The following is a 24,499-nucleotide window of genomic DNA, read 5'->3' on the forward strand; positions in this document are numbered from 1 at the left end:
TCCATGATAATGAACACAAAGATCATCCATGTAAATCTCCAGAAAATGTCTAAGATATTTTTTGAGTGCAGGGCTCATTAGTCTTTGAAATGTGGCAGAGGCATTGGTCAGGCTGAAAGGCATTACCCTGTAGGCAAATATACCCCACTGTATCACAAATGCTGTCTTTTGCTGATCTTCTACTTTTATCATGAATTGGTTGTATCCTGAGAACCCATCCAAGAAACTATAGGCCTCTTTCCCTGCTACCCTCTCAATAACATTCGTTATTGATAGTGGATAGTTACCCCTGATGGTGGCTACATTTGTCTGTTTAAGGTTTACACAGACATGCAATTTGCCATTCATTTTGGGTACCACCACAATCGGGGACACCCAATCAGTGTGTTCAATTTCATAGATAAACTCAACGTCCTTCAATTTGTCTATCTCTTCCTTAATTTTCTTGGCAAAAGTCTCATTGTACGTGTAAGGATGTTGTTTGCGTGGTCTGGCATGACTCTTAAGGGGTATCATGTGCTGACAAATCTCAGGATCTATCCCCTTCAAATGTTTGTATGACCATGCAAAGACATCTTTGTATCGTCTAAGCGTATCAACTAAAAGTTGCTCTTATTCATCAGTAAGGTCCATGGCCATGGATGCCGGTTTAGGCTCCTAGCCTGGTCCTGCTAAGTTGATGCATTTGGATTTTTCAAGCCCTTCATGTGAATTTCCTGGTTCCTTGGGATCGAGTTTGGGTTTCTGCACCATGATTTTCCTATCCTGAATGGTATACTTCTTATAGTGGGAAGGTGCATCAAATTTATCTCATCATTTGATTCCCCATCAGTTTCCATTTCTGTTGTCCAAACTTCCTTCAAGGCTCGTTTCAGTTCCTTGTATTTGATTTTGCACTCCATTTTGGATAACTTCATCAATTTTTTGAAATTTCCCTCTTTTTTGGTTTTTGTTTCTTCGTTTTTTTTTTTTTTTTGGCTGAGTCAGGTTTCATATATCTCTTTGATATCCCGTCCTTGAGGCCGTTCTTCGCTTCTATTAACCTTAAGTACTACGTTTTGTCAGTTAACAAAGGTATTGAGTCCTTGTTATATTTTTATCTCGATTTTTTTTTGCGTTTGTCTTGATATCTACGTTGTCTACGAGGATTTTGGTTCGGGAAGTCGTAGTAAATCATGCGTGGATCCTTCCGTTTGATGCTCTAACTTGAGCTACTAGACATCTCATCATCTGCGTTCTCCTCTAGTAGCTTACCAGTCGAGTCTTGGAGATCTTTTTCATCCATTTGGTCAAGGTATCTTATAGAGATTTCATCCACTATGCGTCAGCACTTGGCAAACCCATCTTTGTCAGGGACTTCCCACTCTGACTTCGGAGTTAGGCTGACACCCATCATCTGGAATGGAATGATATCATATCCTTGCTCATCGCAGAATTTGGTGAGGGTCACCTCGTTGACACAATCATCAAGAGTGGCTAGTATCTATTGTCGTCCAAAAGGTTCAAACATCTCTTCCGAAAAAGGCTCTGGTATATATGCCTCATCTTGTGCAATCCTATCAAGAATGTAATTCTCCCTTTTTAAACTTCCACCTTTAGAAGCCTCTCTTGTCCACTGGTGAGCTTTGTTATGTAGCCAAGCCGGTATTCCCCCTTCTGGGTCAATTTTGGAGTTCAAGTTTTCTCCTAGGATTTGTTCTACATCTCCATAGCTATGATCTATGACACTAATTTTTGTAGTGACATCCTTGTTATCTAGATAGGTATAGTCGTAACCCCAATCTTGCACCATTTTGAGCTGACACATGAATGGTATGTCCAATATGATATCGAAATTACTGCTCTCATCGAAATTCATGATAGCAAAAGTGTGTTCATATGCAATTCTGCAAGACCACAATTTTCTCCAAGATGTCAATGGGTCTTTCCAGATACCCATCTGCCAATTGAAGTTTCATTCTAGTCTTTCGGAGAGCAGGTTTTTCCCACTTTTTCCACAATGCTTTGGTAGCTATGGCTATCCCAGTCCCACTATCCAATATTGCTATCGACTTAACCTCTTTTTACTCCACCGACAGATTAGTATTTCCTTCTTCACCTTCACAATAATCCCCTACCTTGTTCACTGGTAGTACTGGCTCATGTTTAGTTTGTTTCGAGGGTGGTGTCTTCAGCGTGTTTGGAGAAGCATTAGGTGGCGGAATTATCAGTCCTATTTTTTCCAAAATTTTCCCGGCCTCTTCCCAAAGATGCGGTTTGATATGCAGTAACTCTAACAGAGCTAGTGTACAATGGATAGGGGATGACAGATCAGCTCGTGAAGAGTTTTAGTATCCATCATCTTAGGATTGGCTTTCCATTGAGATGGTCCTTTTTTAATCTCCGATCGAGTTTCATGGTTTCCAATAAATGAAGGTAAAGTCTTCAACGACTGCGGTTCACTATCTTTTGATATCGTTGTACCTGCATTGCCATACAGTGATTTGATGTCATTTGGGTAGAGCTCATGCTCCAAGTGGATTTTTGGAATGGGAGCTGACACAAGTGCGGCACTTCCATATTTTCTATTCCTGATCTGTTCCCATAGATCCTGAGGCCATTGTTCTTCTACTTCCAAAATTGGCAGTGGTGCTTGAGAATACATTCCATCTGTTGTATTAGTTGCCACCCTTGTATCCAACGGTGTTTCATCTACAAAATCTGGTTAGTCTTTTTTTTCATTTCCTCGCCCCTCTGACTCTTGAATCTTTTCTTGGATTAATACCTCAGTTTTTGGAGCAATAGGAACTGATGGTTCCATAAGCACTTGAGCGGCTTGGATGAGCTCCTTGCACATATTTAGCCTCTCTTTCCCATAGCCCGGATGAGGGTACGTTAACCACCTATCCTCTTGGGTTTGGTTAGGCTTTAGTCTTGCCTTGTAAGATTTTAAAATTGCATCCAAAGGTTTGAACACCTTGTCTACCTAGACACATCCTCCCGATGGTATATCTAATGGTTTTTTGATCTCGTTATTTTCCTTAAGGTTTGTTTCCCTTTAAAGTTGTTCCTCTGATTTCAATAATTTGGTTTCCAATTCCTTTTTTTACTTTTCTCTTTTGGCTTTCATCTTGTCTTGTTTTGCCTTCCAGGATTTTCTAAGGGTTCAGACAGACAAATTTTCTATCTCTGTTTGGCTAGCTGGGACATTCCTTGCTGCCTCATGTGCTTGAGCTAGAGTGACTGTGTCTATCAACATATTTGGTTCTATTTCTAATCCATTGGATCTCGACACAAACGCCATTTTGTTCATGGTTTCTTTTCCTTTATTGTTAGGGTTTTTTGAACAGTGTGGAATGAGATGGTCGGTCGTACATCCATCACAAAATCCAAAAAGTTTTACCCGTTCTCCTTTGTTTGGACAAACTCTCACCCAATGATCACTGCTACATTTATAGCATGGTCCTACAGATGGCGGAGAAGCTTGTGGAGCCCCCATCAGTTTTCTTGCTCTAGGAAGATACCCCCTAGGTTTGTAACCCTGATTTGCCATGAACATGAGCATATATTCATCAACTAAATAATGGTTTTCAGTTGGTTGTGCTATGTATGAGGGCTTGGACATCTCTTTAGGAATTATCCATGGATTGTGTCCCTCTGGATCATATGCATTCCCATAAAATCCCCTTTCATAAGTATTTGCTGATTCTTCCATGTATGAGACTACTTGGACCATACTTTGATCAGAAGGTGGTTCTATGGGTTGGGAAATCCTTACCATAGCCCTATTTTCCTAGGGTAGGGGAGGTTGATGTCCCAACACAGGTTGAGATTTTTCCTGCCCCAAGATTGTGTTATTTGGCCCTACTTGGTACGTTGGAGGGGGCGAAAATTGTTGCCCTCCATGTGGTCCATATTGTCTCTCTCTAACATAGTTCTGATTATACAAACATTCATGAGTTTCATGGTTTGTCCATTTTTGTTCTATAGCACACCACTTCAATATTCGCTATGCGTTTACTCCTAGCCTTTGTTGAAGGTTACACCATTGGGTCGCATTTTTGGGTGGGTGGCTGTCGTGTATTTGGGTTCATTCTGTTTCTTTGGTTTATCCTCGTGATCACTTCCTCGATCATTTGATCAACATCCAGCACAACTGGATTTTGCCCTCCCAATTTTGTGTGGACTCACTAGTGGTTGAAGAGGTGCTACTTGTCCCTTGGTCTATGTATTCAATCACCTCTCCATATACCTTGCAATTATCTACCAGATACAACGCCTCTTTTATGACTTGCTCAAAAGCTACACATGCCTTCAACTGCAAGTCCTTTTTGAGCATGTCATTTTGCAATCCTTCTATGAAAAGTACTGATAGTCTTTTATCCTGAGGTAGTTCTTGAGCAGGGAATCTCTCTATGTACTGCTTGAAATGAAGCGATGCTTCCTTCACTTTCTCTTTCTCCTTTTTCCTAAATGCATAGATGTGGGCGACAGTGTTATGCTTGATCCCCCTCTTTGAGAATTCCTCAGAGAATTCTCAGAGAAGTTGCTTAATACTTGGGAATTCCAAGTTGTTTAATGGTTGGAACGTGTGTGCGTTTGCCACATGTGTCAATGCAAAGGAACTTGCCGACACACTGTTGTGGGACGCATGTCTAACCTCACCATCCTATCTTATTGCAGTATTAGTGAGGACCACAATTAATTTGTCAAACCATGGGACGAAGCTAACTCGACTAGTGCATAGAGGCTACAAGAGGGTGTCAATGTCTCAGAAAAAAACTAACAACTCGCATTTAACTCAGGCTACACTCAAGTGACTGAAATCACCAAAAGCCAATCGCTCATCGGCAAACAATCACATACGTTACAGCATCAGATGACATCCAAATGTAACCAAACTTCGAGGACAAGTTTATAAGACCTAAGCACACATGCTTATGATCTCAAACCCCACTCTACGTCAAGTTCCAAAATCGCGATTATTAACAGCAGTGGATTTTTTACCTAGTCGTTTTCAACCCAAAATGCATCTAAATGCTTAGCAATGATGCCCCAATACCCCGCCTATGCTTAGTTTTTTATTTGAAAGTCTAAATTCCTAGTTATGATGAAATTAGGCCGCAGGTCAACGATGTCAAAAGCTACGAAATACTGTGAATTGCTTACGTCAATGCGTAGAGCTCTTACCTGCGGTTGCAATGCAACAAACACGACTGCAATGTGACAACCGAGGAGGGAGTAGGAAGTGTGAGAAAGAGAGGACTGAGCGCCATTAGCTCACGCTGGAGAGGGGGAATGGGGAACACACCTGACACACACGCAACTTCCCCTATATAGCTCAGGGTATTCACAACACCCCTGTCCTCTCGAAAAACACCTTCAAAACAAGCAACTCACACTAGCAGGGCCTCGCCTGCACTTCGCCCAATGCACAAACACTCTGCACAATCCTCGGACAGCGATCACACCGATATTGCTCGCTTCCAACTCTTCCACAAATCGACACCTCTCTCTCTTTCTCTCTCTCACACACAGGGAGCCCAGGGGACGCACACGCTCACACACACCGGCACCACACACCTTGGAGACGAGCAAAGAAGAAAGAGGGGGAAGGGGGGGAGACGACGTAAAACCAGTAGTGAAAGCTTCTCCTCCAAAAGAAAAACACCATGTACAAACTCCATGAACTGTGTCAACGCTACACCATGGCCATCGCTGCTTCATACAGAGGGGCACACACCTCCCTCGACAAACCAAATCGGTCGGCATACGCCTCGATGGGAAAATTCATCTCTCGCTTCACTTCGAGAGCAGCTACTTCCCTTGGTAGCCCTCGTTGGCTACCTCTTCTGCAAGGCTTCCAGCCGCTTCGCAAACCATACGTGTCGGGCTCGATTGCCGAACACGAGCGCTCTTCTCCCTTTTTCCTCCACCATCCACGAAAAAAACCCTTTTTCGAAAACGATGTCTTCTCCCTCCTTTTACTTCTCCTTTTTTTTCCTACTTTCTAAAAAAAGTCATCTTGAGCAATAGCGCCCGGCGCTATTGCTTCTTTTCACTTCAACAAATCCCTCCGCTTGCTGTGTTTGGCCTACCCCAAAGGGGGGAGGCCTTAGTGACGGTTTCCTTTTTTGCTAATGAAAAAGGGGGATTATTTTTAAAAAGTCACAATTGTTTCATTGGACGACGAAAAGAACACTCATATGAAAGATTTGAGGTCTAGATAGTGGCAACAACTTGTTGTATCATGATGTTTTCACATTAAACAAGTGATGAGATGAGGACCACCATATCCGGCAGATTCTCTCTCTCTCTCTCTCTCTCTCTCTCTCTCAACCTCAACTACATTGAGCTGTATGGTTTTTGCAGCCAAAGACGAAGAAAATTTGTGGTCTTGTAGAGGCAAGCAAGTAGGAGAAGGCTGAGCGAAAACATGGTGCTGGAGAGAAGTAGGGAACAGAGAGGAAAGAGCACACATGGAGGAGCGAGGTGCATGAGCCCACAGAAATGTCGATTGTGTATGTGTAGGTAAAGTATGCCATTGGTTCTCTCTCTTACTTTACCAAACTCCCCCCCACTCTCTCTCTCTCTTCTCTCTCTCTGCACTCCTGCACGCCATAGCTCCAGTCGCCCGTGAGCCACCTGTCTACCATGAACGTCCCCTCTTGCATAGCTTATCTTCCTCTATGCTGCTTGAGCCCGCCTCTAGCATGCTATCTTTGCTTCGTCCAAAGCCGATGTATGCAACCGTCATTGTAATTTGTGATGCCATGTAGGTTTTGCAAATACTGGTTTACTGCAACCGTCAACCCCTATTTGCAGGTTTGATATTAAATTTTGCAGATTCCCTACGTTAGGCTTGAGTTTTTGAAGTAAAAACCCCAAGCGTGAGTCGATTTTGAGCCCCTGCCATCAACGTAAGTGACCTGCAAGGATTGCACTAGCCAACCAGCGTTGTTTGCGAGAGTTACCAGCAGTCGCATCTACTTGCCCACCTGCTCGTCGTCTCATCACCTTTGCCTTTCCAGGCTGCCTCTAGACCACCTGTGAATGCTTTGGGCCGCGTGTTTATCCTTGCTTGCGCATGTGGCTCTTTTAGTGATGAAACAACATCAATGTTGATTCTATGTATAAACGATTTTCCCAAAATTGTTGACACATACTACTGGTTTACATGTTAATTTGAGTGCGCTACAAGTTGAGGAGAATGGCATAGGAGCATTATGCGGCTATGAGGCGGACAGCTTGTTGAGCCCCTAGCCAACTCCAAGTGTAGCCACGCTACAGACCAACAACATGTACTCTCTCTCTCTCTCTCTCTCTCTCTCTCTCTCGACACGCACATTATTGAAAAACTCTTTGTGATTTGTGGTATTGTGAGCAGGCCAGATCCGACGAGAAGATCGACCACCGGCTGAAGCAAGCTACCTCTAATGGCTCAAATTACAGTGTTGATAGCCCTGCTCCCCCTAAGCTGCCAGCGTTATTGGGCAAGTACCACCACCCCATTTTCCCCCGCTGCACATCTTCACAATTGTTCGCTTTCTCTACACTTCTATTAACTCTCGCTAGCTATGATTAGTTTTAGCCCCCAACTAGGTGATTCACTTTTTCTTATTATTTCAGAATAGCATTATTAGCCCTTCAAATGGCCCTGCAAAGGGCAAGTTATGTTATGTAAAATTCTTCGTGTTGGGTCCATCTCGTCATTGTCACTTCCACAATGTAAAAAATGACCTCATGTGTATTTTAGTACCTGCAGTCTCCAACTTGACTTTGGCTACTTTGAACATGAAATGACAGTTCTTCGAGAGATAGACCTTTCCCTGAACGGTGTCAAACCTTTCTAGATGTGGCTTAGTTTTAAGTCGAGACGGACCTTTCTTGAGCAATGACAAAGCTTTCTAGATGTGGCCTCAATTCTAAGCAATGATATTTGCAAATGCAAGGGCAACAGTATTGTGATACTGGGCTCTTAGAACCATACAATTTATGGACCTCTCCCATAACAAGCTTGAAGGATTCAATTGGTCCTTTGTGGTTCAAATTGATATGTCTAGTAAATACATCTTTGGCCCAAATCCCTTCAGTTGGGCAATTGAGAGTTGCCACCTCAACAAATTTTGAACACAACCCAGGTCTATCCGGTGAACCCTTGTGCCAATGTGTCAAAAGATAACCTTGAGACAAAATGTTGACTTTGGCATGGCATGGCCAATAAGTGCATTTGACACTCACTTGAGTGTGAGCACATTGGCATGGGCACCTCACTATGTGCCTCCACACTCCACATCACTACCAAAGCTTTAGTGCACTTTCAAAGGGGACATCTTGTCATTTGGGGTGATCTTGCTAGAGCTCCTCATTGGAAAGTGACCTACAAACAAGGATTTTTTTAAAGATGGAGACCTGGTAGGTTGGCTAAGGCAACCAGTGAACGAGAGGAATCAGTTGGTTAATATGGTCTACCCATGCAGGGACTTGCAAAACAGAACTAAAAACTCATCACCATTCTTTTGCAGAAGACTTAGTTTTTAATTGAAGCCAAATGCAACACATTGAATTATGCATGCTTGCAACATGATACTTGATATGGAACTCTATAAACCCTAATAGAGAACATTAAACAAATATGATTTTTCTCATTGGAAAGGGTTCATCCAACTACCATCCGATGTACTGCTTTATCATTTCAGTAGTCCCTAGTTTGATTGTCCATCAGGGATGAGAAAGAAGGCTGGCTTATATTTTTTTTAATAAAACCAGATTTTCCCTTTTCAATTGATAACCAAGGTAGAGTTTTAACATATGCTATCGGTGCTTCGCGTGCTCAAACCCGTCAAATGATTTTTCCAATCATCTCGCACGAGAACTTCACCATATTGACTCCGATTTCTAGCTCTTGTTCACTACTCAATGTCATGCTAGCCTCGGAAAACGCGTCCAAAAAGGGGAAAAAGCCCAATTTTTCCTTGCCACGATTGTTTGTCAGCTTGAACTAGTCCATCTTAATGCCCATGACTCCAAGCCGCAAGCCGCAAAAATTGATTAGCCAATGCATTGCATACAAAGTTCTAGAACCTTGGCGAGCTCAAAAATATCATTGTCAGCACGCCTATCAACGTGACCAAGTGAGCACATACCCGACCCCCGGTAAATATTCCACAGGCCATAACTTGCCCGTTTGAGCTTCGAATGGCGAACCGAAAAGACCAGCATGATCAACAGCTCGAGCTTTACACGCATATCCACTGATCCTAATTTTTCGCCACCTGTTCGTACCTGCCCTGCCTGTCGGGACCTATGAAGCCTTCCAACTTCGGACAATCATAACTTTCACACCAGGACTCTGTTTGGCGAGCCATCTAGACGAGCTTTTAGAGCATCTTGAACACCACATTTCGGGGCACATTCCATGCATCTCGAACACTTTGACGTGCTGTCCTAATTAGCCCACTTCGGAGTCCCCCTGGCCTAAAAAAACACTTTAAGCATGCATTTTCGTTGCCACTGTTCTGCTAAGGTCTCCCACACTGGCTTTAGCCCTCTACCATGCACCTGTTAGCATCCTTTGCACTGCACAACACACATAGCCACCCCCTAGTTGAGCATTTATGCTCAACCAAAAGCATACTCGCTGCACACCAAAACGGTATAACCACACCAACACTGAGCAAACCTCAAACCACACCACAACCTGTATGTACAATATATACATAGCTCGTGCTTTGTTGGCCTTCCTTTAGGCGGGTTGCCTAACCCCCTACTTTATCCACTATCATCCACTAGTGTCAAACACCTGGCACTGGTCTTGTCCATCCACAAGTAGCAATTCCTTGTAGTGTTGCACCCCAACACAAACACAATAGTGCACACAACATAGCCTCACTGCTCCACGCAGCCACTGGCATCCAAGCACTCAAAAGAGCACTATTGTGCTCACCACTTTGCGCAACGTCCACACCAACAGACATACCAGCATTGATGGACAAACCAACATCAACGGACAAACCTGACCCTCCCACCCAACCATGTAAAGTGGAGGACTCCTCCACGGACTCCGGTAACGGGTGACATGCCCACTGCAATGCTGCACTCATAAGCATGGCTTTCATGACCCAATGGCACATCTCCCTTGATGGCTTCACATCACCCATAGCCTGCTCTTCCTCTTCACCCATGGCCAAATGCACCTGTTCATCACCCAAAGGCCTCTCTAACGGCATCATACCATTGCAGTCCATGCCTGTGGCATCCTCAAACACCGTATCCTCATGCTCATCCGAACCAAGAGAGCCACATGGCTCCATCAATGCCTCTTGCAGACCATCCTTTTCAACCTGTTCACTCTCCACCTCCATGGCAGCTTCCTCTTTGGGCAAGCTTCGTACCTGCCTCACTATCAAAGCACACTGCACGGCACTTTAACCAACATCACCATAAGCATGGTGCCGCACAAAAACTTTGCATGCATATCCTCAGTCCCAAGCTTGGGCATTTCCACCTGCACTTCAGCCACATTGGCAACCATCACATCCCTATATACCAAACCAGGCAGCTCTACCTGTACCATCTCAGGCTCATTAGAGTCCGTCTCTTCGCCATAAGACGCGGACCCGTTCTCTTCACTTGTATCCCACAAACTCGAGCTTACACTCCCATCACCATCACTGCCATAGGCTAACTCGGCACCTGTATTCACATCCTTTAGTAGCTCCAAAAAACCTCTGCTACTCCCAACTTGGCTCTGCACACTCTCATATTCCAAATCCAAGCTCTTGGTACCTACAACCTGGCCATAACCTGCCATCTTCTCGAGCAAAGACTCCACAAGAACAGGCTCTATTGCCTCTTCAAGCTTCACTTGGCACTTGGCATCTACCATCTTCGCTGCACACAGACTCTCTTGAACACATGGCTTGCCCTCGTTGGCAAGCACATCCACCATTGGCACTAGCATCTTGCAAACAGGCACCTTCGAACAAGCAAAATTCACCATTGGCCTTACCTCAACAGGCTGCATACTTCGCATCATTGGCACCATCCTCAACGGGCCCAAAGAACACCCTGCTGCTACAATAGGTGCATACTCTGTCGTCTTAAGCAAGCCGAGCTCCATCTTTCTTTTCATTTTCTTGCTCTTGACCTTGGCCACTTGGACCGCTTTACCATAACCTCGCGGCTCTTCATCATCAACCTTCTCACGAACTACAGGATGCAGACACGCAAGAAACTTTTCCATCTTGAAGCAATCGCCATTAACCACATGCGTAACAGCCACCAAACTGCCTCCAACAAGCTTCAAACTCATCCATAAAAACCAGCTACTTCCATTGGCAACCCTCGCTGGCTACCTCTCCTACAAGGCTTTCGCTCTTTCGAGCCGCTTCGCAAACCATACATGCCGGGCTCGATCGCCGAACACGAATGCTCTTCTCCCTTTTTCCTCCACCATCCACGAAAAAAACCCTTTTTCGAAAACGTTGTCTTCTTCCTCCTTTTACTTCCCCTTTTTCTCCTACTTTCTAAAAAAAGTCATCTTGAGCAATAGCGCCCGGCCGGGCGCTATTGCTTCTTTTCACTTCAACAAATCCCTCCTCTTGCTCTTTTTTTACTCCTCCTCAAAGCATTCGACATTCCCTATTTTTGCAAACTCCAGCCACCACTCTTTTCCCTTTTCAATTGATAACCAAGGTAGAGTTTTAACATATGCTATCAGTGCTTCGCGTGCTCAAACCCGTCAAATGATTTTTCCGATCATCCCACATGAGAACTTCACCATATTGACTCTGAATTCTAGCTCTTGTTCACCACTCAATGTCATGCTAGCCTCGGACAATGCGTCCAAAAAGGGAAAAAAAACCCAATTTTCCCTTGCCACAATTGTTTGCTAGCTTGAACTAGTCCGTCTTAATGCCCATGACTCTGAGCAGCAAGCCGCAAAAATCGATTAGCCCAATGCATTGCATACAAAGTTCTAGAACCTTGGCGAGCTCAAAAATATCATTGTCAGCACGCCTATCAACGTGGCCCGGTGAGCACATACTCGACCCTCGGTAAATATTCCACAGGCCATAACTTGCCCGTTTGAGCTCCGAATGCCGAACCGAAAAGACCGGCATGATTGACAACTCAAGCTTTACACGCATATCCACTGATCCCAATTTTTCGCCACCTGTCCATACCTGCCCTACCCGTCGAGACCTGTGAAGCCTTCCAACTTTGGACAATCATAACTTTCACACCGGGACTCTGTTTGGCGAGCCGTCTGGACGAGCTTATAGAGCATCTTGAACACCACATTTCGGGGCACATTCCACGCATCTCGAACACTTTGACATGCTGTCCCAATTAGCCCACTTCGGAGTCCTCCTGGCCTAAAAAAACACTTTAAGCATGCATTTTCGTTGCCACTGTCCTGCTGAGGTCTCCCACACTGGCTTTAGCCCTCTACCATGCACCTGTTAGCACCCTTTGCACTGCACAACACACTTTATAGCGCGGACCAACTTTGGTTGCACCAATGCTGTGTATTTCTTATCCAAAAGTTAATTAAATCTTTACAAAGTTGGCTTTTATAACATAGCCAAGGTTTAAAATGTGTAATGTTCGGCGCCCAAGACCTTTGAGGCTCCACACTTATTGTATATGCACCCTAGGCATAGTAAATAACCTGTTATTTACAACTTGGAACTTCCAATGATCCCGTAACACATTAAAATATTACAATGGCTTGAAATAAATCGGGAACTTACAATACGTGAAAATTTTGAGAAAACATGTGATAAATGTGTAACTCCAATCTTTACTACTTCTTCACTTTGATTTTTGATGTGCATCCTTACTTCTTTTGTCTTTAGCAGCTTCTGTTAACTGACATTGACTCAGTTAATATTCCCCCCTTCCAATTTTAGTGCCCATCCTCGGGCACTATTGAAAGGTGTCCATGGAGGCTGTGAAAGGTTTTTCTTGGTTGTTGATGGGCTGATCTTCATTTTGTCGTTGGATTTGTTGATGAGGTTCAATTTGCTGCAGCATCTTCATTGGTCTGAATAGTCGATTTTGAGAGATGATGTTGCATTTGTCCGTTGTAATAACATAATGATGAGGCTGTTGTTTATTGATGAAAAGTATGTACAAGGGAAATAGATTGATGAGGTTCTAAATTAGGGTCTAATACCTGGATGACCAAAGGGAAAAAACCCATTGGGAAAAAAGTGCCTTTGGGATACGGGCATTATTGAAGTACTTATTAGCATGGAAAATATGAATAAAGTACTCAAGGAATTATGTCCTGATAGATATGGAAATAAAGAGATGGCAAATATGAAAGGGTAGCATGATGGAACATTTGTTGCCTGTTGTAGTGCACTCAAGGTGCATAGGTGGAAGCAAAAAAGAGTGTCTAATACATATGTCTAGTGGTTGGACATCCTATTTATGCATACACAAAAATGCATGGGAAACAATATGCTGTGCAAGAAAGATTTTGAGGGGTTCTTTAGAAAGATGGTGTAGCTATAAAAGCATTTGACATGGTTTTGCAAGCTGGCACCCCTTTAAGAATGATTTCATTGACGAGGATATGTGCTCTCATCTTACTGTGCACTGTGAGTGAGTGTTGGACTCTACGACATGCCACCAACTATAAGTTAATAGAATATGACTCTTATGCTCATCTCATCCAGCATGAGTGGCATGACTTTAGATATGCTCAACTTTTCTAGTTTGAGCGTAAACCTAATAACTACGACTCTTAGCACAGAGTTTAATACGACTTGAAGCTTTGGGACTAATGCTTTGCTCATTTTATGGCTCAGCAGCCCCCGACCCAGAATGCATCTAAATGCTTAGCAATGATGCCCCAATATCCTGCCTATGCTTATTTTTTTATTTGAACATGTAAATTCCTAGTTATGGTGAAATTAGGCCACGGATCAGCGACGCCAAAAGCTACAAAATACTGTAAATGGCTTACGTCAATGCATAGAGCTCTTACTTGCGGTTGCAATGCAACAAACGCAACTGCAATGTGACAACCGGGAAGGGAGTAGGAAGCGCAAGAAGGAGAGGAGTGAGCGCCGTTAGCTCATGCTGCGTTTTTATTATCCAAAAAACTTAATAAAATCTTTACAAAGTTGGATTTTATACCTTAGCCAAGGTCTAAAATGTGTAATTTCCTGTGCCCAAGAGCTTTAAGGCTCCAAGCTTATTGTCTCTGCAACCTAGGCACAATAACTGACTTGTTCTTTACAAGTTGGAACTCCCATTGAGCCAGTAAGACATTAAAATATTACAATGGCTTGAAATAAATCAAAAATTTACAACGTGACCATTTTGGGAAAACGTGTGATAAATGTGTGACTCCAATCTTTACTGCTTCTTCACTTTGATCTTCGATGTGCATCTATACGTCTTTGGTCTTTAGTAGCTTTTGTTAAGTGACATTGACTCAGTTAACATTCCCCCCTTCTGATTTTAGTGCCCATCCTCGGGCACTGTTGAAAGGTGTCCGTGGAGGCTGTGGAAGGTTTTTCTTGGTTGTTGATGGGCTGATCTTCATTTTGTCATTGGATTTGTTGATGAGGTTTAGTTTGCTGCAGCATCTTCATTGGTCTACATAGCCGATTTGAGAGATTATGTTGTATTTGTCCGTTGTAATAGCATCATGATGAGGTTATTGTTTATTGATGAAAAGTATGTACAAGTAAAGTAGAATGATGAGATTCTAAATTAGTGTCTAATACCCAGATGACCAAAGGGAAAAAACCCAGTGGGAAAAAAGTGCTTTGGGATATGCACATTATTGGAGTACTTATTAGCATGGGAAACATTAATAAAGTACTCAAGGGATTATTTACCTATAGATATGGAATTAAAAGGGGCAGCAAATATGAAAGAGTAGTATGATGGAACATTGGTTTTCCTATTGTAGTCCTCTCAAGGTGCATAGGTGGAAGCAAAAAAGAGTGTCTAATGCATATGTCTAACGATGGGACATCCTATTTATGCATACACAGAAATGCATGGAAAACAATATGCTGTGCAAGAAAGATTTTTGAGGGGTTATTTAGAAAGATGGTGTAGCTATAAAAGCATATGACATGGCTTTGCAAGCTGGCACCGCTTTAAGAATGGTTTTCGTTGACGAGGATATGTGCTCTCATCTTACTACGCATTGTGCGTGAGTGTTGGGCTCTACGACATCACCAATTGTAAGTTAATAGAATTTTACTCTTATGCTCATCTCATCGAGCATGAGCGACACGACGTTAGATATGCTCAACGCTTCCAGGTTGAGCGTAAGCCTAATAACTACAAATCTTAGCACAAAGTTTAATATGACTTGAAGCTTTGGGACTAATGTTTTGCTCATTTTATGACTCAGTAGCCCAACTCTGACTATGCCAAAGAGTGTTTTTTGCACCATGGCGACTTGACCTTTTACATTATTGAGCTTACTACAAACATTTCTTCAAGTAAAAGTAAGCTTGAATCCTCAAAAAGAGGATTAGTGAAGGACCAAGTTGGCATTGAAGGTTTTTTTTCCCATACCTGTTTTATCATCTTTGAATCTACATTCACATTGGTTGGGTCTTCCTTCTTTGACTGTGAAGACTCCATTGGTTGTTTGATTCTCTAATTAGGCCTGTTGATAGAAGTCTTTGATGTTGTTGGAGGCCTTTGTTCACTTTTGGCCTCTGGCTTTTGACTAGGATCATTGAAAGACTTAGGAATCCAAACCTCTTGATGACCTTCATAACTCCTTTGTTGACTTTGTTGAGCTTTAGGTCTTGCCGAGATCTTGAGATCTTCATGCAAGTTTGGTGTAGTTACAGTTGTCTTGTGGTTGACTGGTAGCCAACTCTTTGTATACCTTGTGTAGAGTCCTTGTCCAAGAAGAACATTCTTTGAGATCCATCTTTGTTCTGTATCCTCTTGTGAGTTGTGGTAGACTTTAGCCTCTTTCAATGTTGTTTTGTTGTATACCTTCTTCCTAGGTATCCTAGGATATTGTCGAGGTTGATACCTTGTGGGCCTTCTTTCTTGGGAGGGACTTGACGTTACTTCATATGCCCTTACCTGAGGTTTTGGTACCCATATCTGTCTGTTACCTCTATAGTACTCCTGTTTATTTAAGCTCCATTGTGATGGTATCCATCCCATGTGTTTGTCTTTTTGTGTTGAATTCATGTCTTTAATACAAACTGGATCATTGATTTTGACCAAACTGCTCAAAACAAACACTTGGTTGCGTATCTTTTTCTTTCTTGAGTACTTTGGCTGAAATATCTTTTCTTTTCTGGGTGTCTCCTAAGAGGTTTTAGCTGGGCCAACAATTGACTTGAAATTTTGAAATTTTGACTTGCTTGAAGAATCCGATCCATGAGGGTTCTTTGATGTAGAGGCATATACTGTCACACCTTCTTTGCTAATCGGTGGAAGTTCCACGTTAGCTTTACCTTTGTCTGCACGATTTGTCTTTGATTCTTGTGAAATTTGCAACTCTAAATCATTTTGGTTCTATTGAAGATCTTTGTCTTGATTTTGCCATGGTATCATCTTGATCTAGCTGTGTCTCTATGAAGGGTGGCTTGAGACTCTGTTTTCCAATTTGACTTACATCAGCTGATTTAGTTGTCAATGTCTAATTCTTTGGGCTTCCTGTTTCTTTTTGGTTGTCTGCAACTTTGTTCTTCTTAACTTCTGGCTTTGGTGGCATTCTCTGCTCAATAGCTTCGTGGTTGCTCTTTGCTCTATTTGATTTGCACTTGATATTGCCTGATTTGCTTTAAGCTCTTCTGACATTTTGTTTGATGGAGATGAGTCATCTTCAATAAAAAAAAATTCGCATCAGCCTCCATCCTAACTGTGCTTGAGGACCTTCTGCTGTCCTCCATGGATGACCAGTCTTGGTCTTCATTCTTTGTTGCCTCTGAAGACTGCATCTTCATTGAATTCTGTATCTCTAACATCTTTTGGGCCATTGGCATTCCTATTATGACGTCTTCTGGCATATCCTTTGTTGTGATCACTTGGAATTGAGCTTTGATGATCTGTGAACTTACTTCAATGGTGGTGGAGATGATTCCCCATCATTATGCTCGTTTGTCTTTTGATATGCTCACAGATTCAAGAGCATCTTCCAGTTGTGGTTGGCCACATCTTTTCCAAGTGCGAAAAGACATGAGGTTTTTGTCTAACTAGAAATCTAGCTTTATTTCTCTTGAGATTTTTTCTTCGTTTTCCCCAACAATGTTGCACTTGATTAAACTTGGTTTAACTTTATCTGCATTTTCTTTGCTTTGATTACGTGCTTTCATTGATGTTGGGTTGTTTTGTTGTAATACTACATCTTTTTCTTGTAACTGTTGAGAGCTACCCAATGAATCCTAAATATGCAATAATCGTTCAAGAAGAGATTGAAAATCTTGTGAAATGTGGATTCATATATCCTATTGAGTACTCAGAATAGGTGTCTCCAATAGTGATTGTGTCAAAAAAGAATCGGAAACTCAGATCGTGCATGGATCTCAAGAAGGTCAATGTTGCCACTAGGAGGGACCATTACCCCTTGTCACATTCAGAACATGTGCTTGAAAGAGTTACAGTGAAGGAAGATTATAGCTATTTAGATGGGTACTCTGGCTACAATCAAATCACAATTGTACAGGAGGACCAAGCTAAAACAACCTTTATAACCAAATTTGGAGTGTTCGCATTTTTGTGTTATGGCTTTTGGCTTATCCAATGCCCCTGCTACCTTTCAAAGATTAATAAACACTTCTTTTAGAGAATATTTGAGGGAGTTTTGTGAAGCTTTCTTAGATGACCTTTGTGTTTATTCCTCTCGGAAAGAACATCTATCATGCTTACGAAAGGTGTTTCAGAAGTGAAGATTATATCGCATTTCCTTAAACCCTTTCAAATGCCAATTTTGGATAAAACATGGAGTCATTTTAGGGCATATAGTGTCCAAAAATGGGATTTCCACAGATGAGAGAAAAATTAAAGCCATTGCTGAATTCCACCACCTACAAACTATAAAGGAGTTCAAGAATTGCCACCACCTACAAACTATAAAGGATTTCAAAGGTTAATGGGCCATGTTGGTTATTACCAACGGTTTATTTTAAACTTTACCAAGATAGCTCATCCTTTGTACATGCTCTTATTGAGTTCCAATGGACCGCAGAGTGCTTATGAGTCATTGAAAAAGACCTTGACTAGCGCTCCTATTCTACAAGTGTCCGATTGGAATGTAATTCTCCATGTGCATATTGATGCATTGAGATTTGCTATTGGGTATGTTCTAGCTCAACCAGGAGAATATAAACTGGACTACCCCATTAGCTTTGCAAGTCGTCAATTGAATGATGCCAAGAGAAACTACACCACTACAGAGCAAGAAGGTTTAGGTATGATTTATGCAGTGAAGAAATTTTGCTACTACCTTCTGGCCCAACAAGTTTGTTTTCTATGTTGATCATCAATCCTTGTTGTCTCTAGTAGATAAACCTTGTTCCACGGGAAGAATTACACGATGGTTGTTAATTCTCCTTGAGTTTGATTTTACTGTTGTGGTAAGACCTGGTAAAAGACATGTCATGGCGGATCACTTGTCTTGCATACCCAATGGTGAAGCCCCTATTGGAATCGATGATGAGTTGCCCGATACTTATCTATTCCTAGTTGAAACCATACCTGAATGGAGTGAGAAGATTGTGAACTTTCTAGTTAATGGTTTTCCACCCAAAGAGCTTCGTAAGGACATAGCTCGAAAACTGTTAAAAGAATGTGAACCTTACTCTCTCATTGCACAAAATCTCTATAGTCTAGGGAATGATGATATTCTTAGACGTTGTGCCCGTGAGGATGAGTATTTATGCATACTATAAGAAGCCCACATGGGTATATCCGGAGGACATTTCTCAGGGGAACTAACAGCTAGAAAGGTGTTGCAATCAGGCTATTGGTGGCCTACCTTATTCAAGGATGCATCACTTTTTGCAAAAGGATGTGATGAATGCCAACGTTACAAGATTACACAAAAAAAGGATAAGATGCCCTTACATCCTGTTAAAGTGACTCAACCATTTGAAAAATGGGGTTTGGACTTTGTAGGCCCAATTAGTCTGGCAGCTCGTGGCACTCAATCTCGATATATTATCGTTGTCACTGACTATGTGACAAAGTGGGCGGAAGCCAAGGCGACATGTAAGACCGATGCGAGGTCAACTGGCAAGTTTCTCTTTGAGAACATTATTACAATATTTGGTTGTCTCTTTGAGATTGTGAGTGACAATGGTAATCATTTTATAAATGAAGTAATAAAAGAACTCACTACCAACTTTATGATAGCTCACCATAAGTCCACACCTTAATATCCACAAGCAAATGGTCAAGCTGAGAGCACCAACAAGACCTTAATCTCTATCTTGACCAAAACGGTGGAAGCTCATCACACAGATTGGGATTTAAAGCTCACATCAACTCTATGGGCTTATCGTACTGCGTACAAAGTTTCCATTAACTGCACACCGTTTAAGATGGTGTATGGCCATGAAGCGGTTATGCCATGGGAGTTTGTTGTTCCTAGTCTTCGAGTAGCGTCTCAAGAAGGTTGGGATGGTAACCCCTTAGTTGAGCGATTATATATCCTTGAAAGGCTAGATGAAGAGAGGCAATTAGCTGTGCAAAATTCACTTGTGAAGAAAGATAGGAGGAAGAAATGGTTTTACCGTCATCTAAAGAACAAAGATATCAATGTTGGTGATAAAGTCCTTGTGTATGGAGTGCGTTACAAAAAGAAAACGTTGAAATATGCGGGAAAAGGACCATATAGAGTATGTGAGATCACCCCACAAGAAATCATTCGTGTGGAGACTCTTTATGGAGTTGAAACCATTGGATTCCTCAATGGGAGAAAATTTAAAAGATACTATGATCCTTTAAGCCAAGGGGAGCTACGTGCCATCCATACAAAAAAGAGAGCCATGGCACAAACAGAATTGAAGAAGATACAAGCTCAAGCTGAGGCTAAGGAGCTACAACAACGCATAAGACAAAAACGAGAGGCTAACCTTGGGGTTACACACGCATTCTACATTGAAACCGACAAGGATTGGCTGGACTCTGACACACCTCTATGATACCCTATTGAGCTAAACAACACCTATGGAAAAGTGCTATATAACGCCTTATTGGACACGGGTGCTAAATATAATCTGCTATCATATGGGGTGTGGTGTGAGTTAGGGAAGCCACCTCTATCGGAGAGTATTACCCAAGTCAAGGGTGTTAACAAGAAACAAACTGCGATTTTTTGAATCTAAAACACTTCTGCCAGTTATGACAATGCAAGACTTTTTGGTCATGCCTCTTGGAACTATGGAGGGTAATATAAACCTAGGACGCACGTGTATGATAGCCACCAAATGCATTATTCATTGGGGGACAGGGGGTGTCACAACACAAAAACCAACTCTTAGCCCTACCACTCAAGCCATAGTCCCTGAGATATTGCCTCTTAAGAAAATAAAACCCAAAATACTGCATGTCCAAGAGGTTGAACCATATGTCCCCATAGCCCAACTCTCTAGAGCTTCAACTGATGTAGTTGAAATAAAGCTTGAGACACACAAGACCCATCCCAATATAGCAAAGAAAACATACAAGTGGGTTCCTAAAGCTTCTTTAGCGACCATAGCTAGTGCTAAAAGACAGAAGCCTGGTAAGAGACGTCCCATTCGCCCCAAGAAATGTAAAGAAACGTTTCATTGGATTCCTAAAAAACTATTGGAAGCCCAAGGCTACTATAAAGGAAATGATCAAATCTGGGTGCCAAAACGTAAATTGTGCTCTTACTTGTCACCGGGCCCACGTGAGCTCAATCCTGTGGCTCCAAAACAAATTGAAGATTGCGGAAAGAAAAAAATTACGGAATGCTACACACCCGCTCCACAGCTAGTTTGGGTACCGAAGAAAGAATATTTTTTTCCACCTAGCTCAAGAACAGGGAAATCAAATGAAGCTTCTTTCTCTTCGTGTAGTTCCTATATGGAAATAGAAGCTTTGACACAACCTCCACCTACCATTGTACATATCCATACAAGCAAGAAAAAGTTTGCACCTCCCGTTGTAAGTTAAACACCTACAAAAATCTTGCAAATAAAATCATGGGAGAGTACCTTACCACCCTTGAAAGTAGATGAAACGCATAGGGTAGTCAAAAACTATTGGATGAAGCCTCTACCCATAACAACTATTGGATAAAGCCTCTACCCATAACAACTTGGAACAATTGGTTTCAAAAGGTGACAATATCATTCCAAAAGGTATGATCTACCCAAGGAAGGGGGGAGTGTTTACTGACATCCATCATTTACTTGCTTCCCTCTCAACCTTCTTTTCTGACCTCTCAATCTCCAATCTTAGGGAATGTATATATAAAGCCTTATACTCACAAAAACAAGATAAAAAAGAAAAAGAGCAAGAGCCATAACACAAAATCATAAAAACACATTATGCATAAGAACACGACCCTTATAATATTTGCACTCTAACCATCATCTATTTGCGTGTACAGATATGGCTAGTACGCTAGAGTCATCCACTCCTACCTTGGGTGAGAGGTACCCTCGTTACTTTTCACAAATGTTTCACATGGTCTTTCCGATGCTTGCCTGTGAATGGGATTTGGTAGGTATGCTAGCATGTGAGATGAATTTCGAGGAATTAGAATGGCTGATACGTCTCTTGACCACGACTGATCCATACTTAGTAGAGAGTGTATCTCCCATTGCACAAGCCTATCTTTTTGACCAAGATGACTATAGGCATCTAGTGAACTTTTTAGTAAACATTGGTGCCTCTGATGATAAAGAAGATTTACATGATTATACGGATGGCACATATGGTCTCACGGATGATGACTTTGTTTTTCTCGACGACGAGGATAGGGGTTTAGCCTTAGGGTTCCCCCCTAATCTCTACAATATCCTATTCCCTTGGATCTCTATGGAGACTACAAATAATTAGGTTAGGGTGCCTTATGTTTTTTAATTGTGTTCAATAAGTGTTGGTACCTTTTCCCATTGATGTGCCTCCTAGAGGTATTCTTTGTATTTCCTAGTGTATACAGGAACGTGTTGGTGTTGTTAGGATTTGTACCTTCATGGAATCTTTCTCTCGTTCACACTTGAAATCAAGCGCGACCATCAACACAAACAAGTGTTTCTTGTCCATTAGCATTGTCCCTTATCTTTTTGCATCCATGTTTGTCTGCTTTAATTGTGATTGGTAGCATAATATTCAACGCATTTGCTTAGTATCAAACATTAAATTCAATGTAATTTTTTGTCATAATCACTTGTTTAGGTTTAAAAATCAAGTAGTTTGACTAAGCTAGTTTGACCAAGCTAAGCGTTAGAAATCTTCTCTTAATACCATGGGGAATGCCTTCCTAATAATCAATGGTTACTTAGGTTCTTGATCCAATTTATGCAGCATTGTGTGAAATCTACTAGTTCTTTCTAGTGGGCTTAGTCCCTATTGACCTTTAGCTTAAGTATTATAAAGGGAGTTTACTAATGTGATGAGCCTGGGGAGGGTAGCAATGTTATATGAGCCCCCAAAGTTACAAAATTAAAATACTGAAAACAAAATAAAAAATAAAAAAAATCAAAGTGCCACAATGTAAAATCTTAAGCTGAAAGAGAAATCTCATCTTAATTTGGTACTCCATTTACATGTATCGCCTATGGTACTAAAGCCCTAGAGATTCCTAGTGTCGACGCTTTTCATTGAAAAGAAAAAACCCAAGGCATACAAAATATGCACACACATCAAAATGGAAACAATGTGAAAAGACTTTGGGGGGTCAAAGAAAAGGAAATAAGTCAGGTGATGATTTCATGAGCAATTCCTTTTATCGTAGCTTAACTACAAGGTCTTTTAGGCATAGCCTCGAGTCAACCCTCGCACATAAAATACATGGCTCTCGCGATTAAACAACTTAATTGACCAGAGAAAATTGAGAAGCTTATCCATGGTATCAATAGTCGATCTTTAGTGCCTTTTGACTGTTAAATTAGCGACTCCGAACTTGTTTAGTTTTTTACCTTTACAACTGTTTATGTGTTTGATTATATTACAATTTAATGTTTATTACTGACAAATGGTTTAAAATTCTGTTACCAATCAAACTGTCTGCCTACAACTGCATATGCTTTTTAATTGTATATGAGAATGCAATTGCCGTGCCAATGTTGTTTGATTTTGCAGGTGACTGAAGAAGGCTAAGGACATTCATCTCAAATGCTCTTCCACCTCGACGAACGAGCTTCAACTCCATAGCTTCCGAGGACGGAATCTACATCACGAAGGGGGGAATGTTAACCCTCACACACATTCCTATCACCTAAGATGGATGACGTATTATTTATTTGGTAGAGTCAGGTACCAGACTTTTTGGTCCAATAGGAAAAGGGTAAGAGTGATCGCCGATGAAAGGCGTACTCTAACTGGAACATTCAAAGGATTAGTTGGCTAAGCATGGGCACCCAAGTGTGAATGGTGCGAGTTCATATAAAAGTCACTTAAACCTAAAAATCTCTTATTCTCTCATTTGTGCAATTAAAGAGTGCTCTTGCTCCATCTCCACCTTCTTCTTCTTCATCTCCTTTTGTGTGTGTGTGTATGAAAGAGAGAGAGAGAGAGAGAGAGAGAGAGAGAGAGCGTGATTGAGCATTGAAACAACAGCACGGCGGCGGCAAAGCTGTTGAGCGTGGCATAGCGGCGACCCCTTCTTCTTCGCAACAAGGAATCCTCCACGACAGCAAGCGTAGAGCGGTGAGTAACAGACCATCGCCATCTTTGAGCTTACTAGTTTAGCCTAGTTGCGTGCTTGGAGCTATTTGTGGCTTGCACACAGTTGTTAACTGAGTCAACATCAGTTAATAGAAGCTGCTAAAGACCACAGACATACGGATGTACATCAAAGATCAAAGTGAAGAAGCAGTAAAGATTGGATCAATACATTTATCACATGTTTTGCCAAAATGGTCACGTATTGTAAATTCTTGATGTATTTCAAGCCATTGTAATATTTTAATGTGTTATGGGCTCAATGGGAGTTGCAAGTTGTAAAGAGCAGGTTAGTTCTTGTGCCTAGGGTGCAGATACAATAAGTTGGAGCCTCAAAGGTCTTGGGCACCGGGCATTACATATTTTAGACCTTGGCTAAGGTATAAAAGACAACTTTGTAAAGATTTTATTAAGTTTTGGATAAGAAATACACAGCGTGAGCTAACGGCGCTTACTCCTCTCCTTCTGACGCTTCCTACTCCCTCCCCGGTTGTCACATTGTAGTCATGTTTGTTGCATTGCAACCACATGTAAGAGCTCTACCCATTGACGTAAGCAGTTCACAGTATTTCGTAGCTTTTGTCGCTGACCCATGATCTAATTTCATCATAACTAGGAATTTACACTTTCAAATAAAAAACTAAGCATA

At 41.8% G+C, this 24,499-nt stretch overlaps 1 protein-coding gene across 7 annotated transcripts; it reads left to right on the plus strand.

Annotated features, from left to right (window-relative positions):
- The first annotated feature begins 6,230 nt into the window (after positions 1 to 6,230).
- LOC147450803 (uncharacterized) lies at positions 6,231 to 24,214 on the plus strand. Of its 7 annotated transcripts, none has more exons than XR_015189168.1 (4): positions 6,231 to 6,804; positions 7,170 to 7,280; positions 7,367 to 7,472; positions 23,269 to 23,640. XR_015189168.1 is itself a non-coding variant. In XM_086519838.1 (2 exons), exon 1 carries the CDS (start codon positions 19,533 to 19,535, stop codon positions 20,133 to 20,135), a length of 603 nt encoding a protein of 200 aa, XP_086375964.1. In that variant the 5' UTR covers positions 11,536 to 19,532; the 3' UTR covers positions 20,136 to 21,617; positions 23,269 to 23,640. The 7 variants fall into 7 exon arrangements, 1 of the variants encoding a protein (XP_086375964.1); XR_015189170.1 differs by having other exon boundaries at positions 6,231 to 6,510; XR_015189171.1 differs by having other exon boundaries at positions 6,232 to 6,515; positions 7,181 to 7,280.
- Positions 24,215 to 24,499: the final 285 nt, after the last annotated feature.

This window comes from Adiantum capillus-veneris, chromosome 9, assembly GCF_014529385.1.
Source record: "Adiantum capillus-veneris isolate H3 chromosome 9, ASM1452938v2, whole genome shotgun sequence".
Classification (NCBI taxonomy): domain Eukaryota; kingdom Viridiplantae; phylum Streptophyta; class Polypodiopsida; order Polypodiales; family Pteridaceae; genus Adiantum; species Adiantum capillus-veneris.